The sequence below is a fragment of the Mobula hypostoma genome, chromosome 21 (genome assembly GCF_963921235.1).
Source record: "Mobula hypostoma chromosome 21, sMobHyp1.1, whole genome shotgun sequence".
Taxonomy (NCBI): Eukaryota; Metazoa; Chordata; class Chondrichthyes; order Myliobatiformes; family Myliobatidae; genus Mobula; species Mobula hypostoma.
Genome location: NC_086117.1, coordinates 21,981,346 through 21,999,764, shown reverse-complemented (window position 1 = coordinate 21,999,764; position 18,419 = coordinate 21,981,346). Strand labels below are relative to the sequence as shown.

The 18,419-nt window shown below is 41.6% G+C and overlaps 1 protein-coding gene across 6 annotated transcripts in view; it reads right to left on the bottom strand.

Moving 5' to 3' along the window:
- LOC134359857 (G-protein-signaling modulator 1-like) overlaps positions 1–18,419 on the bottom strand; it is a 294,482-nt gene that overhangs the window by 139,495 nt on the left and 136,568 nt on the right. For all 6 annotated transcript variants that reach the window (XM_063073605.1, XM_063073611.1, XM_063073608.1 and 3 more), the window contains 2 exons: positions 8,316–8,458; positions 1,720–1,843 (listed from right to left, as the gene is read on the bottom strand). In XM_063073605.1, the coding sequence (XP_062929675.1) occupies positions 1,720–1,843; positions 8,316–8,458 (267 nt within the window). The remainder of the gene's footprint in view (positions 1–1,719; positions 1,844–8,315; positions 8,459–18,419) is intronic.

Sequence of the window (18,419 nt, the reverse complement as noted above, 5' to 3'; positions counted from 1 at the left end):
AATCTACAAGTGCTGCCACCTTCAGGAATTCCTGGGCTTGTACACCATAGTTCTTCTATTCTACAATACTAGTGAAGTCATCCCATTTAATGTTTGTGTCCTATCATTATTCGGCCTCCCAAAGTATATGATCTGCCCAACTAACTAACTGATCGATACCAGCCTGTAGCTTAAGACTATCCTTATCACCACAACTCGGCCAACTTCAAAGAGTTTCATTGATGCCACCCCACCATTTCCACTTCACATGTTTCTCAAATACCCTACAGGATGGCCACAAGCATGAGTGCAATTGTCTATTTTAAGGTTCTTCAAAAATTGACTTCACTCTCCTTTTGGATGATCGCTCTGAAATCCTTTTAATTCTCTGAAGAAGCATTCTTCCCCCAGGTCATCTTCTTCATTTTCTCATTATTTTAAGCTTTATGTTTCCAATCCACATGGCAAATGAAATATTTTTTCTTTATTTGCTCCATCAAAATTTCATACAATGTGTAATACCTCCTTGTTCTGAGGAAAATAATTCCAGATTCTCCATATGACTATCAACATCATCCTTCATAGCCAACAGCTGGGATACAGCTAAAGGTACCAAGTTTAAATTGACTTTCTTTTACCATGCCAAGCACTTCTACTTCCAATTTCAGTTCATTGCTGGATCAACTCGATTACTCACATCACCTAGGGCTTCAGTACCACGAGTCCAAACAGACTCATCTCCAAACAACTAGACCTAGAATTCAACACTCTCTTCTGCAAATAGGTCCTTGACTTCTTGGGGAACAGACGGCTGCCAGTAAAGATAGGTAACAACATCTCAACCATGATTATGCTGAACGCTGGTACCCCACAAGGGTGGGTATTACTCTTGAGCTTATGTTTCCATTTCCACTATAACCACTTGAGAGATGAAAAATAAATCAGTCATCTGGCAATTATAATTAAAGTCTATTATTAATATTTGAGCACTTTGTGGACATAAATGGCTTGTAGTGGATTTACCATCTGAAAATAATCCAAATATAAAGACATAATTGCATCTCTTATCTGCAGCATTCTAACTACTAAGACAATACAATCAACATTTCTTGAGCTGGTAAGAGGCTCAAGTTGCTGTGTGCTGAACAAGTCAGTTCTCAGCACAGTGGAAAAATTATACTTGACAACCTTCATCATTCATCACATGTGCCAAGTCAACCATCTAACCAGCCTCACCTATTTATTAACTAGGACAGTTTATTAATCCCATGACTCTGGTCTTTACAAACATCAATAAGTTTTCTGCATACGGCTGTTCTTAGAGACATCTTGAAAATAGATTCAGACACCTTGTTGAATATGATGTTCATTTAAATTCTGCTGCATAAATTAATTTTATTCGCTGTTAAAGTAATTGCTTGCATTTAAATTAATACTTTGCCTCAATAGTTTTCCCAGGTCTCATCCCTGCTGCAACTGATTATCTGACATATACCAAGTAAGCAGCCGCTGATAGGCACTCAGACAAAAACAAGCATCAGGCTCCTTCCTGTTCCCCAGTGGGTGACACACTAACAGAGCACCACAAGCTATTAGGGTTAGATATTAGAAAAAATCTTGCTACTGAAATCATCCTCTGAATATGATTTAAAGTTGGTGTGCTAATTTAAACATTCAGCATTTTCACATCAGAACCTTATTTCAAATCATTACTGTGAAATGTGATAATAGATCTTTTACCTCTTTGTGAAACGTGATGGCATCAAGATAATTTCCCAACAGGTAATGTGTGTTGCCGAGGTTACCATAGGCTCGGCCTTGAGCTGCTCGATCACCTAATTCTTTGACGATTTTAAGATTCATCCTAAATCAGACAAGAAAAGAAAAAAAATCAAAAACATTGTAAACCTACAGTGAAACTGAAGAATCCTTCCTATTCAAACTGAACACAAAATGACATTCGTTGTTGAAAAAGACAAATACATTTGGGACTTAAGAACTCCAACATGAACCTTAAATAGATAATAATTATTGTCCAAATCCAGATTATGGCCTTCGGATTGATTCCAGGGGTATTTGTTTTGTTTTACACTGATAGCTTTAAGGCTCATGACTGGGGCTACACAAAATCCACACCAGCAAAAATAATCTGTCCAATTCAAATTAATAGTTCAATCTGATTTAATTGAGAGATTACATGCCCTTGAGAAATAACTTTGAACTTTATTAATTGGCGGACAACAGTACTCAGATTGCATTTCAGCATCTATCATGGGTACTTGGTGAACACATGTCTTGTTTCATCACTGTAGAACCTAGGATGAGACAACTACTGACATGATTTGTTTGATGATCAATCATTGATGGTGATAGTCCAGTTTGACATCCTATGGCCAGAGTCCAGGAAAGGGAGTAAGCGAAAAATGGGATAGCAGGAAGTGAAATAAAATACGGCACCAAGGAAATCAAAGGAAAGGAAGATCTAAAAAACTGAACTTATTGAATGGCCAACACCTGCTGCAATTTCTTAAAAATGTCAAAAGGAAATGGAAGTGGATATGTGCAAGGAGGAGACTGATAACAAAATGAGGAAGAAAAAAACTAAAACGAAAGGAAACAGAAAAGACAAATGGGAAAAGCAAAGAGTGTGAGACATTGAAGAAAAGTGAAGCAATCTTTACAAAAAGCAACATGCTGGCTTCCTCCTCTCTCTGTAACGAATAAAAATATAGAACATAAGAGACAGCAGCAGAATTAGGCCATTCAACCCATTGAGTCTGCTCCACCATTTCATCACGGCTGGACCATTTTCCCCTCTCAACCCCATTCTCTTGTCTTCTCCCTGTAACCTTTCACAACCTGAGCAATCAAGAACACATCAGCCTCTGCCTTGAATATGCCCAATTACTTGGCCTATGGCAATGAATTCAACAGATTTACCACCCTCTGGCTAAAGAAATTCCTCCTCATCTCTCTTCTAAATGGACATCCCTCTATTCTGAGACTGTGCCTCTGGTTTCAAGACTCCCCCACCATAGGAAACATCTTCTCCACATCCACTCCATCCAGGCCTTTCACTATTCAATAGGTTTCATTGGGATCCAACCCTCCCCCCCGATTCTTCTAAATTCCAGCAAGTACAGGCCCAAAGCCATCAAATGCTCCTCATGCAATAACCCTTTCATTCTCAAGAGACATTCTTGTGAACCTCCTCTGAATCATTTCCAATGTCAGCACATCCTTTCTTGGATAAGGGGCACAAAACTGCTCACAATACTCCAAGTGAGGCCTCACCAGTGCCTTATAAAGCCTCATCATTACATCCCTGCACTTACCTTCTAGTCCTCTCAAAAATAATACAAACATTGTATTTGTCTACCTCACCACTGACTCAAACTGCAAATTAACCTTTAGGGAATCCTGTACGAGGACTTCCAAATCCTTTTGCACCTCAGGTTTTTGAATTTCCTGCCCGTTTATAGTTTCTGCTTTTGTTCCTTCTACCAAAGTGCATGATCATACATTTCCTGACACTGTTTTCCATCCACCACTTCTTTTCCCATTCTCCTAATCCATCTAATTCCTTCTGCAGTCTCTGTGATTCCTCAACACTACTTGCCCTTCAACCTATTTTCATATAATCTGCAGACCTGGCTACAAAGCCATCAACTCTGGCATCCAAATCATTGACATACAACATAAAACGAAGTGGACCTAACACTGACTCTTGCAAAACACCACTAATCACTGGCAGCCAAATAGAAAAAGTGTCCTTTATTGCAACTCTTAGCCTCCAGCCAGTCAGTCAACCCTCTATCCATGTAATACCATGAAATGCATCTTTCCTGTAAAACAATGGGCTCTTATCTTATTAAGCAGCCCCATGTGTGGCACCTTGTCAAAGGCCTTCTGAAAATCCATCAATTCTCCTTTGTCTATACTGCTTGTTATTTCCTCAATGAATTCCAACAGATTTGTCAGGCAAGATTTTCCCTTGCGGAAACCATACTGACTTTGGCCTATATTATCATGTGCCTCCAAGTACCCTGAGACCTCATCCTTCACAATCATCTCCAGGCTAACCGGCCTCCCTTCCTTCTTGAGGAGTAGAGTGACATTTTCCAGTCCTCTGGAACTATGACAGAATCTAGCGATTCTTTAACGATCATTACTAATACCCCCACAATCTCCCCAGTCACCTCTTTCAGAACCCTGGGGTGCAGTCCATCTGGTCGAGGTGACTTACCTACCTTCAGACCTCTCAGCTTCCAAGCAGCTTCTCCCTAGTAATAGCAATTGCACTCACTTCTGCCCCATGACACTCTCAAACTTCTGGCACACTGATAGTGAAGACGGATACAAAATACTGATTATGTTTGTCTGCCATTTCTTTGTTCCTCATTGCAACCTCTCCAGTGTCACTTAACTGTGGTCCAAGACCTACTCTCACCTCTCTTTTACTCTTCGTATATTTGGAAAAAGCTTTTGGTATCCTCTTTTATATTCTTGGCTAACCTACCTTCATGTTTCATCTTTTTCCTCCTTAAGGCTTTTTAGTTGCCTTTTCTTGGTTTTTAAAAGCTTCCCAATTCTCTAACTTCTCACTAATTTTGGCTATATTGTATGCCCACTCCTTTGCTTTTATGTAGTTTTTGACTTCCTCCGTCGGCCACAGTTGCCTCATCCTCCCTTCAGAATACTTCTTTGGGATGTATCTATCCTGTACTTTCCAAGTTGCCCCCAGAAAGTCCAGCCGTTGCCGTTCTGCCATCATCCCTGCCAGTGTACCCTTCCAATCAACTTTTCCACCTCCACTCTTATGCCTCTGTAATTCCCTTTACTCTACTGTAAAACTGATACATCTGACTATAATTTCTCCCTCTCGCATTGGAAGATGAAGTATATCGTATTACAATCACAGCCTCCTAAAGGTTCCTTTACCTTGAGTTCCCTAATCAAACACAGTTCATTCCATAACATCCAATCCCAAAGAGCCCACCCAGCAGGGTCAACAAAAAGCTGCCCTCTCATCAGCATTCCACAAGTTCTCTCTTTCTCTCTCTGGGGATCCAGCACAAGCTAATTTTCCCAATCCACTGGACTATCATAACATTGCCCTTTTGACACGCCTTTTCAATCTCCCATTGTAATTTGTGGCCCATAACCTGGCTACTGTTCAGAGGCCTGTATATAACTCCCATCAGGGTTTTTTCATCCTTGCAGTTCCTTAAATCTACCCACAAGGATTCTACATCTTTCGATCCTATGCCAGCTCTTATATTCAACACTTATATTCTCCTATATTCAACACCTTTTTTGATTTTGTCCCTGTGTTACACTGCAACTCATCTTACCGACTGCAATTTTGCCCTAACATCTACTTTGTCCTTCCTGCCAGTTAGTATACAAACAAACGTACACTGTCTCTATTTGTACACTAACTGCCCCATCCTCCGCTTCATACCCTGATTCCCATCCTTCTGCCAAATGATTTTAAACACTCCCCAACAGTTCTAGCAAATGTGCCCGCAAGTGTACTGGTCCCCCCTGGGTTCAGCTGTAAGCTGTCCCTTTTGTACAGGTCATACCTTCCCCAGAAGAGATCCCAATGATCCAGAAATCTCAAGCCCTGCCCCCTGCACCAGTTCCTCAGCAACGCATTCATCTGCCAGATCATCCTGTTCTTACCCTCACTGTTATGTGGCACATGAAGCAATCCAGAGATCACTACCCTGGAGGTCCTGCTTTTCAGCTTTCTACCCAACTCCCTAAATTCTCTCTTCAGGACCTTCTCCATTTTCTTACCTGCGTCATTGGTACCGATATGTACCAAGACTTCTGGCTGCTCAACTTCCCCCTTGAGAATGCTGTGGACCCAATCCAAGACATCCCTGACCCTAGCATCTAGAACAAAATACCACGCAGGCTTTTCTTTCACATCCACAGAGTCTTGTATCTACTCCTCTAACCATGGAATCCCTTAACACTACTGTAGTCCTCTTCTCCCCCTTTCCGTTCTGGGTCACAGGGCCAGACTCAGTGCTGGAGATCCGGTCGCTGCGGTTCCTCCCTGCAGGTCATCCACTCAACAGTATCCAAAACGGTCTACTTATTATTGAGGAGAGTGGCCACAGGGTTACTCTGCACTGGCGGCTTCTTTTCTTTCTCTCTCCTTACAGTCAACCAGGTACCTGTCTCCCGCAACCTAGGCGCGACTGCCTCCCAGTAGCTCCCATCTATCACATCCTCAGCTTCCCGTATGAGGTGAAGGTCATCAAGCTTCACCTCATTCTTTAACACGTTCTCAGAGGAGATGCAGCTCAGTATATCTGGTGCAGATGTGGTTATCTGGGAGGCTAGAGGTCTCCCAGAATTTCCACATCTCAAAGAACACAACATGGCCCCTGGAGCTAATCTCACAGCACTAATTATGCAGTAACAGATGAAGAATGAAGAAGACACTTACCTCGCCCAAGCCAGTTGAGCCAAAGCTTCCCCACTCTAACACTGGTCCATTCACTTAATGGCTGCACCACTTGTCCCTAGCTTATTTGACCTTAATATTGACTCACAATTTGACTGGACCGCTGGGTAAAAACAAAAGCCAATGTACATCACTTTTTAAATATTTCGCCCCGACCTGTGTACCCTCCTCTCTCAATTCAATTGGGCCAGCGGAAGAAGCGGAAAGCCCGTGAAGCAAATTCTCAAATGCTACTGATTCAGCTATCACCTTGTAGAGTTGGTGCTGATTTTTCTTTTCAGTCCAAAATTATGGTAAAATTTGATGCAAATATAAATTCCTGATGATATTTGAATAGGTTCTTGAAGCAGCAGTTTATCCAATTGTTTTCTCTACAGTTAATGGTTTCCCTTGCAACTTTTTGTCTTGTAGCTTTGTGTTAACCCTGACAAAGCGAGAAAGAAACTCTACGTCCTGATTCATTGGCCTGCTCTTGCATTCCTTCAGTTTCTGGAATTGCCAGTTATCACCAAGCAACAGAAGGGTGAAAGAAAACGAAAGCGAGTAATAAGTGAGTTTGGAGCTGTGAGAGACATGAGCAAAAACAAATGCCTTCAAATAATGTCCTTCATAGCCTTGGGATGACTAATTACAGCGACATTTTAAGTGAATTCTTCTGAAGTGCAGCTGCACAAAATGCCTGTCTGAATAATCTGTTTTCTAAAATTCAGCTCATTATTCTATCAAAGTCTAAAGTTTGATTGTTTCCACATGCTTCCAAACATCAGTCTAAAATAAAATAAAAACCTGAATTTCCACCACAAACAAGAGATAATCTGCAGATGTAGGAAATCCAAAGCAACACACACAATGCTGGAGGAATGCGACAGGCCAGGCAGCATCTATGGAAAAGATGTTTGAACATGCTGAAGCTCTCAAGATATTAATGAGAGATATATACAAGAAAATTTGGCACGATGTTACTTAAAGAGATATTCAAAACAGCAGACCAAAACCTGTAGCAAAGAGAGGAGAGAATTCCTGAGCTGTGGGTGCTGCTGGCTGAAGGCACTGCCAAAGGTGAAGCAATTCAAAACAGGGATACAGGCGAAGCCAGAAATCAGGAGCACAGATGTGACAAAGGGCTTCCACAACTGGAGAAGAATAAAGAGGTGGAGCCGGACGTGGTTATGGTGGAACTGAAAACTCACAGGAGAATTTTTAAATTCATGGCATCACTGAACGGAAAGAGGTGTGCCCAGTGGGTAAAGGAATGATGAACAATCAGAACTTGGAGCAAATATGGATCCTGAAACATGGATTATGGTGTGTCAACTGAAGTGGTGCATCTCAAATCAATGTGTTTTTCACTTAATTCCCCGTGAAAGGCTCTTAGGTCAACTTGCATGCATTCTGGGTCAATCCTGGGAATGGCTGAATGATAGTAAAGAAACACAGATTTCATAGAAATACATGCAAGGTGCTGAAGGAACTCAGCACAAGTCAGGCAGCATCTACTGAGAGAAATAATAAGCCAATATTTCAGGTTGAGACCTTTCATCTGGACTGGAAAGGAAGGGGGAAGAGACCAAGGTGAAGGTGAAGAAAGGAGGAAGTGTTCAGGCTGGAAGATGATAGGTGAAGAGGAACGCATAACGACATCTGCAATGAATGCATTTATTGCATTGCCAATATAATTAGGATACTTTTACATAAACAGGATAAAGCACAAAAATCCATAAAGGAACTTTAAAATGAGGAGTGCAGTAAAATGTTGCACATGCTTCATGTGTAGTCAGAACACATTTTGGACAACAGTCTCAATTCCTGCTAATTCTTCTCAAGGACTTAATCTGCAAGTTGCATTACTCACTCATAGTATTCGGTGGCCTTCTCTAAAGTTTCCTTCACTTCACTGGGTAAGTCTCCAGATTCCTGGGCGGCGAGCCAGGACAGCTGCTTCCCTTTGGCATGAAAAACATTTCCAATATTGTACTGTGCTCGTGCTTCACTGACCTGGGAATCAGAGAGGAAAGAGAAAACTTTGGTTGAGAACCCTTTCGTTAAAAATAATTGTTAAGAAAGGAGTTTACAGAAGGAAGAAACATATTTTCAGCATCCAGTTATGGCTGCAGGCAAAAGAACAGATTGTAGTGTCAAATGGTGTGTGTGTGTGTGTGTGTGTGTGTGTGTGTGATTTATTTTATTACAGAACTACTTCCAATGGGGTAGTCATAAATACCAGGATCACCTTCAAGACATTAAAAAAAAATCAAAAAACACAGGATAAGATGTTAATATCCCGCGTACCAATGGGTGCTGAGCACTTGCTCGAGACTGCCTTGATGTTGGTTGTGGCTCAGGGTTGACACACAGGGGTTTTCAAATGGGCACCCTCCTTTCGTGATGTTTTATGAGTTAGCCCACTACATCTCCGGAGGGTTGAATGACGATTTCTGGTGTCCCAAAGTCACCCTCTGTTGTGTCTTCCCACTCTCTTGAAGCCCAGAAGAGGTCTTTTCACTTGATCCAAAGCCAGTGACTGCTTTGTGCCGCTGTCTCTGATGGTTTACCGTAGAGTCTGACCATGGATCTCGAAGCTATACAGATCTAGCAGCTGAAGCTCAGTGATGGGACTGGAAAACCAAAATTTGTCCAATGTAAGTATGTTGTAGGGGATTTATAGCCACATCCACCACCAAGTTGCTGAAGGATCTGTATAGCGTAGCCTCTTGTGCTCAAAAACTTCAGCCACCAAATCCTCCCACAGTATAGATGATCTATAATGAATTGGTCCAGAGAACCAAGTCCGGCTAAGGTTGGTAGTAGCAATTTCAGTGGAAAGATGAATTGTTTATTGTCATCCACCAGCATTTTTCAGTCATGGGCCACATTCATCTGTCCTGTTTCAGGCTTAGGAGGGAGATTAGTTGGTCTTTTCCCTCCCTGCCAGATGAATGCTGTTGGTGTCAAGAGTGTTAGTCGTTCTAGGGGGCAAGGAGTTTGCTGCTGTTCTCGTGGTCTCAATTGCCGCCGCTGCCAGACTCTTTAAAACCTGGTTTTGACGCCACGTGTATCTGCCTTGTGTGAGGCTGGTTTTGCAGCTTGCCAGGATAAGCTTAAGGGTTGCCGGAATCAGGTACAGGGAACAAGTTGGGTGCTCACCGAACCACTAGTGGGGTTTTTTCGTGAGGGAACTACATCATAGACATAGAACACAGAAAAACCACAGCACAATACAGGCCCTTCAGCCCACAATGCTGTGCCGAACATGTATTTACCTTAGAAATTACCTCGGGTTACCCACAGCTCTCTATTTTTCTAAACTCCATGTACCTATCCAGGAGACTCTTAACAGACCCTATCGCCTCCACCACCATCGCCGGCAGCCCATTCTACACACTCTCCACTCTCTGTGTAGAAAACTTAACACTTCCAAGCACCTTAAAACTGTGCCGTCTTGTGATAGCCGTTTCAACTCTGGGAAAAAGCCTCTGACTATCCAAAATGATCAATGCCTCTCATCATCTTATACACCTACATAGCTCTGATGAGAAAGCTAAGTCTGTCTTCCCATATGTCTTTCCAGCTGAGTTTCCTCCTCTCAGTGCTTTCCAACCGCACCCATTGCCCCTGCTTAGCCAGGGAGACAGCCTTTGCACTTCCATCTGACTCTTCTTGTCGCCACACTCCCTCAACATCCATCTTCCTTTGTTCTGGAATTGTGGCCTTGTGTCAGGGGGTCCACTTGTCACCCCTGCCCTGTTGGACTTACCCCACAATGTCTCTGTGCCCAAGGGCTGCTGTTGCTTGCTGCACCGCATCAGCTGTGGTCCATTTCCACCCAGTTGAAAAGGTCCGTGCAGCGTTACTGATAGTCTTGTTGTGAGAGTCTTCGAGTGTCATCTGTAGACGCATCTTGGAACACTTGAATTCCTGTGTAAGGCCAGTGAAAGGTAGTTCACGGATTCCTTTACCAGAGAGACTGATGTTACTAATACGCCTTGGAACACCGAGTCACTTCTTTACAAACGACGTGATGGTTCACTCAAGCTTCTTCACGGTTGTTAGTGGGACCACATAGACAGTGAGTGGCCACATCACCCGGGGTAGGAGTTCAAACTGTAGGCACCAAAGCTTCCGTTTTCTAGGCAGCATGGTCTCGTTGATGTTATCCAGGTCGTTGGCAATGTGTTGCTTTATTTAGTTGCTGCACCTGTTCTTTGTCCATGAGGCTGGTATTGTACCACCTACCATGCTTTTGACAGGTTGTTCAGACACTGTTGGAATTGGGTTACTACCGATGAAGAACTTTTTGTTTTTCAGCATTCCCTTGACTATGGAGATACTTGGTGACTTGCTGGGTTTGATTTTCATTCTGGCCCACTTGATGTTTTCCTGCGGCTTTCCAAGTAGTTGCTTGGTGCATGCTCCAGTAGTGGTCAGTGTTGTTATATCACCCATGTACACCCTAACAGGGGGAAGACCAAGTCCCACACTTGCTCTTTCACCGGCTACCACCCATCCTGAAGTCATGGTAACGACCTCCATGACCACTGTGAAGGCCAGGGGTGACAAAGGGCAACCTGCCATAATGCCTACTTTCAGTCTCTGCCATATTGTGGTAAAATCTGCTGTTGTGAAGCACAATTTCAGGTCTTGAAAGTACAACTCCACCAGCGTTGTGATGGGCTCTGGTATCTGGAAGAAGTCAAATGCTTCCCAGAGGAATGCATGGGGAATTGAGCCGAACGCATTGGCGAGGTCCAGGAAGATCACATTGAGATTTCTGTTTGGATCTGGTGCCATATCATGCTTGTATGTTCCAAACACCTGGAGATCCCTGGAATCCCTGCCTTCCATACAGATATATCAATGTATTTGGTTCTCTCCAGGTAGCCAAAACATGTTACTTGCCTAAACATGTATTATTGAAAGTGAAAACCAAGTATATTTTACAAATTTAAAATGTTTAACTTTTATTTATTGTTACTTAGGCAGATAGTATTTTTGAGGCAAGATCAAAAGCCAGTCAGAGAAGGACACATCGTAAAGCACAGACCAGAGAAGGATATATTCTACTCATGATGCAAAAATTAAAGGAGGCAGATCTGAGTGAGATGATGTGGAGTTACTTCATCAGAACTCTCAATTCACAACAATTTAGATTTAAATCATACCTTTGTTATGGGAAATATAATTAAACAGCTTAGATAGAAATAATAGATCTGACAGGCTTTAAGATGAAACCCTTTCATAAGGTGAAAATCAGAGACATGGAGAAGTAGTTCTAGAATTTTTGGTCTGTGCTACTGAAGTGTTTAAAATCATGAGGGGCATCGATAAAGTGAATGCACTGTCCTTTTTCCAGGAAAAGTAATCAAAAATTAGAGGGCACAGGTTTGAGAGGGGGTAAGTTTTAAAAGGGACTCAAGGGACAACCTCTTGAGTGGCGAGTCAATAGAACGAACTGCCAAAGGAAGTGGTTGAGGCAGGTAAATTAACAATATCTAAAAGGTACTTGGACCATGTACATGGGTAAGAAAGGGTTAGAGCAGGGTTTCCCAAAGTGTTTTATGCCATGGACCAATACCATTAAGCAAGGGGTCTGTGGACTCCAGGTTGGAATCCCTGGTTTCGAGTGACATGGGCCTAAAGTGGGCAAATGGGATTAAGTTAAATGACCATCTTGGTCGGCTTGGACAAGTTGGGCAGTAGGGTCTGTTCCCATGATTGTCAAAACAGACAAAATACAAAGGTGTGCACAGGCCAGCTCCAGGAAGAACACAGAAATTTCAGGGGACAGTGCAGATGGAGGACATTCAAAGATTAAAATTAATAATTTAGAAATAAGTTATTAAATTATTATCAAATTGACTTCAAAACGAAGCTATTTTGGGAATCAATGTAGGAATGTAGAATTCACAGAACTTGCTCTGAGTTCAGATACCATCACTGGGTAATGTCTGATGCTTTGTAACGTGGGAAGCCAGACTAATGCTGTAATATCAAAGTCTGGTGAAAATCAAAGCTTGGGTAACAAATTCAGCAACAGACAACTGAGGAAGATCTACATAAAACAGCATTGCACGGGAAATGTTTAGAGAGATATGGACCACATGCAGATAAACAGGACTACCTCAGTTAGGCAGCTGGATTGGCATGAACAAATGGAGCCAAAAGGCCTTCCTCCATGCTCTATAGCTCTCTGATTTTCATGAATGATCAGATCTTGATCCTTTCTGTTCTTCGCCAAAGGGATATCATTAACTTCCAAATCTAGTTTGTTAATGTTTGTGTCTCCCTCATGTCTTCCTGCTACCTAATTACAATCTGCACACTATTCAACAATAAATAAGCAGCCACTTCCTCTAGATGACCATTGGGAAAGCCCAAGCTACTGCCATTTTTAATCCAACATACAACCTGTGTCATTATTTTTCCTTGTCACTTGCTCAACCTTACTCAAGCGAAACTTTGGTTATTCCCTCTTGGCTGGGCCAATTCCTGTCTATTACTAACACTTCTTTCAATTCCCTTGACATTTCCTGCTTACAATGTAATCAAGTGTTGATGCCTCCAAAGGCTCCGTATCTATTTTAATCAACGTCTTTCTTTGAGTTTTATTTTCCTTCCAATTGGCCGTGAATGTAGCAAATCTCCCACTTCATCTACACATCTCTATAAAACTGCTCCAAAGGTTTAACAGCTTCACCTTTCATCTCTGGAACTCGTCCCAAAACCTTTCTTCTTTTCTTAGAACAAACCTGTCGAAATCCATGTGCTTCTCACATTTCCCGTGCAATGGTGTTAATTAATGTTTCAAGAGCATGGCACTTAAAACAAATCTTCCCTTATCAGATACTGTGTGGTCAGTTATCCTGAATGATTAACAATTATAGATAAATCTAACACATTATCTAACTAGAAATTATTTCAAATGTTCTTGAGTTGCTGAATTCCATTATTTCTTCTCACCAAAAAACTGCAAATGTTGCTTTCTAAACAACGAAAGACTTCTAGCAGTGGTCTGCTAACTGATGCAATAAATTATAATTATACATGGCAACTTATCAGATTGAAATTAAACTCAGAAAATTCTGAGATCATCTATCTGCTGGTGCTCATCCTACAGAGATAACAAGTATGGTTTCTATGGTTCTGAATGAACACTTCTGCAAGACGCCAAAGAAGGAGTTGTCTCTCTCCCACCCGCTGAATCAAAATAAGACTGTACAATCCTTTAATTGATAAGAGTAGTACAATTGACTCTGTGTAATCTCTCAAATTATAATGGACTTGGAACTATAAAGACCAATTGAATTAGACAGTAATGTCACTAAATGGCAATACAACACAAGTAGATATCAGTTTCTAAATTTGCTTGCAATGGGAAAGATACCAAAAACTAGGACATTCATACTGTTGTCTCCATGATTCTGCAGAAAAATAAAACTTAAAGTGACGTTCAAAACTTGAATATGTCTTAAATCACTTTACACTCTAGTCAGTGCTTGTGCAATATTGTCATGGTTGTAGTATTGCTTTGAAAGATGAGATCACAACAACCTCCCTAAAAAGCAAAGTTAAGATGGCACTAAACGGCAACTCCTTTGCTTGCATCTTCGGAAACAGCTCTATGTCCATCTTTAATATCTTTATTTTTCCCTTTCAGGGTTCTTTTGAAGACCTTGACCTGGAGTTACATGCTGACTTTGGTTCTTTGCGGGAATGGCATCCGATCTCGTGGTTTCAAGGCTGGCCGATGTTCAGCACGCCAAGGGTTCAGCCTGAGAGGCCGGCTCGACTTCGGAAGCCTAAGATCTCGGGGCTCTGGAAACAGGCGGATTGAGGGTTGGTGTCACGGCAGGAGACCCATTCGTCATCAGGGGAGATCTTGACGATCTTCAGTGACAGAGTTCAAGAAAAGTGAGGTAATGGACTTTTAACATTGTAAACCAGCGAATTGCTTGTTATGTCTCCCCGCTTGCTGGAAAATGGAGGCACCTTTTACTCCCTATTTGGGAGAGAGAGAATCTGCGGTGCGTCGAATGTCGGGTGTAACGTGAAGTCTTTGGGGTAACTGCAAATCTATGTCTTTGCTATTGCTTTACTCACGCTTGAGTGCTTGGTGGCAGTGCCAATGTTTGTTTTTTTTTGCCAGTGGGGGGAGGGAGGGATTGTTGCTCAATGCTGCTTACGCACGGGGTTCTTACGTTTATCTGTCGTTCATTCTTTGGGGCACTTCTCTGTTTTCGTGGATGTTTGTGAAGAAAAAGCATTTCAGGATGTATATTGTATACATTTCTCTGACATTAAATTGCACCTTTGAACAGCAAAACTTCAACAATCTGATAGTAAGTTTCAGTGATGATGGGTGAGGTTAAATACAGATCAGAAAACAGATGACTTTCCCTGCTCAACTTCAAGTAACAAGAAGATAGAGTGAATCATGCATGCTTTTTACCCTCAGGTTGAGTAAGAGGTTTAGGTTTCACCCTAAACCTCTGACAAGTTTTCAGGTTTAGGGTGAAAGGTGAAATACTTAAAAGGAATCTGAAGGGAAACTTCAAGTACAAGTGTGGAACGAGCTGGCAGCAGAAATGGTAGATTCGGGTTCAACTGTAATATTTGAGAGAAGTTTGGATAGGTACTGTACATGCGTGCAAGTCTCTATGAGTGCGCTGGGGAGGTCGAAGCCCAATGTCTGTGAGCCAGAGTCCAAGTCTGAGTCCGCTGGAGGCCAGAGGCCGAAGAAGACAGCCTGTCCTAGGGTCAGAAGATGGTTTATGCACGGGTGGGAGTGAGGAACTGGGCTTGCTTTGCTGTTCGTTGTCGCTTGTATTCTTGGGGTGGCATGGTTGCATAGTGGTTAGCACAACGCTTTACAGTGCCAGAGACCTGGGTTCAATTCCCGCCGCTGCCTGTAAGGAGCTTGTATGTTCTCCCTGTGATCACGTGGGTTTGCCCTGGTGCTCCAGTTTCCTCCCACAGTCCAAACACATACCAATTGATAGGTTAATTGGCCATTGTAAATTGTCTGGTGATTAGGCCAGGATTAAAATCAGGGGATTGCTGGATGGTGCATCTCAAAGGGCCAAAAAGGCCTATTCTGCACTGTACCTCAAAATAGATAATAAAAATATCACATGGAAGAGAATGCAATTGACTAGAGATAGTTCGAGAGAGCATGCATGGCCTTGTGCACGTAGGAATGACTCTGAAACTGCTTAAGCATGACTATTATAAAATAACTGAATTTAATTAAATGCCATCCTGTACTTGGTGTTTTTACTTGTCTGGACAGAGTAAATGTGTAAGATGAGCAAGTTGTGGAGGCTATCCTCACAACCAACAGCACATCAGGCAAAGAGTAAAATGCCATCAGTAGTGTTCTGCATTGGTGCAGTGGATTTTCTCCCCCCCCCCACCCCCCATCAACAATGCCTGAAGTTACCCTTTTGACACCAGTAGAAGGTTATGAATGCTAAACATAATGAAGGTGATATTGAAGAGAATAAATAACTATCACCATAGCTACACACTGGACACCCTCCACACAAGCTACATGAATTATTCACATGGTCTTTTTCAAAGAAAAGAATTTCCAAGTGTTAGTTGCCCTTGATTCTCCTTCCATTTTAGACCACCTATGTTTTTAATACTGTGCAAACGTACGGGAAGTTTATCTTTAACTTTTTGACCTATTGTTATTTGAAAAGAAAAAAACTGTTTAGGCATTTCATTGCTTTACTTTTTTTTTTACTGACAGTTCTGAATAAATCACATCAAATGGCTGAGGAAAACTTTTTAAAAAAAAAAATTAGTACAGCCTGCTCCAGTTTAAGTTTGCAAATAGGCAGTTTACGCATCCAGCTGGAATAAAGACTCCAACTGAATGTTACTAATTCCAAAACATTTTGAGATACAAGGAAGTGGAACATTGCCAGGTTTATAATGTTATGATGGCAGTGGCCTCCAGAGTTGGGTTTAAAAGTTCAAACTGAAAGTACTGGATGCATACAAAACAAGACTTGTGCTTGGTCATCTATTACACACGATGTACATTTACAATGCACATCATGTTGCATCACACATCAGCCTCCTTCTAATTGGAAAGAGCTTTAAAGATTGAATGACCCACTTTTGCTTTGTACAGTAATTGCATTGCAGAGATGTTTTAAGCAACAGGCTTATATTAAGATGCAATATGGGGCATCTTCATCTTCAGTAGGCAAACATTAACTCTGCCACTGGGGATGGGGAAAATAAGGCCAAAATTTAGTTTTATTTTTGGGAATACTGATGATGCAGACAAATGACTTGAAGTGGATGTAACGGGAGTGACGTAGCCATGGCGACATGCAACTCCATGCCTTAGTAAACAATTAGACAAATATCAAGGACTGCCTTGATAACACTGGACAACAAAGATTTTGCTCAACCAACACACATCAAAGTTGCCATCTCTAGGAAGAGGTACAGTCGACGTTTTGGGCCGAGACCCTTCGTCAGGACTAACTGAAAGAAGAGATAGTAAGAGATTTGAAAGTGGGAGGGGGGGGGAGATCCAAAATGATAGGAGAAGACAAGAGGGGGAGGGATGGAGCCAAGAGCTGGACAGTTGATTAGCAGAAGGGATATGAGAGGATCATGGGACAGGAGGCCAAGGGAGAAAGAAAAGGAGGAGGGGGATCCAAAATGATAGGAGAAGACAGGAGGGGGAGGGATGCAGCCAAAAAACCTTTAAGTGTATCTTATGAATCTGGGGCTACTGATCATGAAAATCACCATGAAATTTCCCTATCACGCACCATTTTTAATAAACTTATGTTTATTATTTCAATTCATAATTCAGGTCAATTAAAATGTTGCCTACAACATAAAATGGAAAGTTTCCTATCTTGTCCAGGCATGCTTGGGCACGCTTAGGCGGCGTGGCTGCTGCATGGCAGGACAGGTTTTAGTAATAATTATTGGGTTCAGGACTGTAAGGATGGAATTTGCTATCACCAGGCACAAAAATTTCTCTGAAGAATTTTGATATTTGAGATAGATGCTTCCCAGAATAACTGATGCCAAGATTAAGGAAAGCATTTTTGTTGGTCCACAAATCAAACAGGTCATCAAAGACAGACAATTTGAAGAATTTCTAGTGGGACCGGAGAAAATCACATGGAAGGCATTCAAGGAAGTTGTTGAAATTTTTCTCGGCATCTACAGAGCACCAAACTACATGCAGCTGGTTGAAAGCATGCTTTAAGCATATAAAACCATGAAATGCAACATGTCACTAAAGATTCATTTTCTGCATTCCCATTTAGACTTCTTCCCTGCAAATCTTGGTGCTGTTAGTGACTAGCATGGTGAAAGGTTTCACCAGAACATTGCGGACATGGAGAAAAGATACCAAGGCAACTAGAATCCATCAATGCTGGCGAATTATTGTTAAGCGAGAAGCCTCAGACACTGAGTACAAATGAAAATCATTAACAAAATATTTTTAACTTAGTTGAACAATCCCTTGACTACTCGTAATTAATTAAAGAAGAAAACTTAAAACAAAAATTTACAATTGAAGTAAGGAATAGATTTCAGTCTAGAAATAGAATCTGTTGAAGATGATAGCAATCATCTCGAAGTGAAGTTTAACTCTCTAAAGGATGCCTTGGTAGAATCAGCAAAGTCAGTGATTCCTAAAAAAGAAAGAAGCACAAAGAATAAATGGATGACAGATGAAATCAAAAATCTAATGTAAAAAAGGAGATGGAAGAAAGCAAATCCTATAGAATATAAGTCCTTAGATTAAAAAGTTAAAAGCTTATGTCAAAAAGCCAAAGAAGAATGGTTAAACCAGGAATGTGAGCAAATAGAAAGAATCCCTATTACTGAACCAAAAAAGTTACATCAACAAATCAAGAATATCACTGGTAAAAAGCTTCTCTGTTCTACAGGTGGGTGTTTGAAAGCAAAGGAT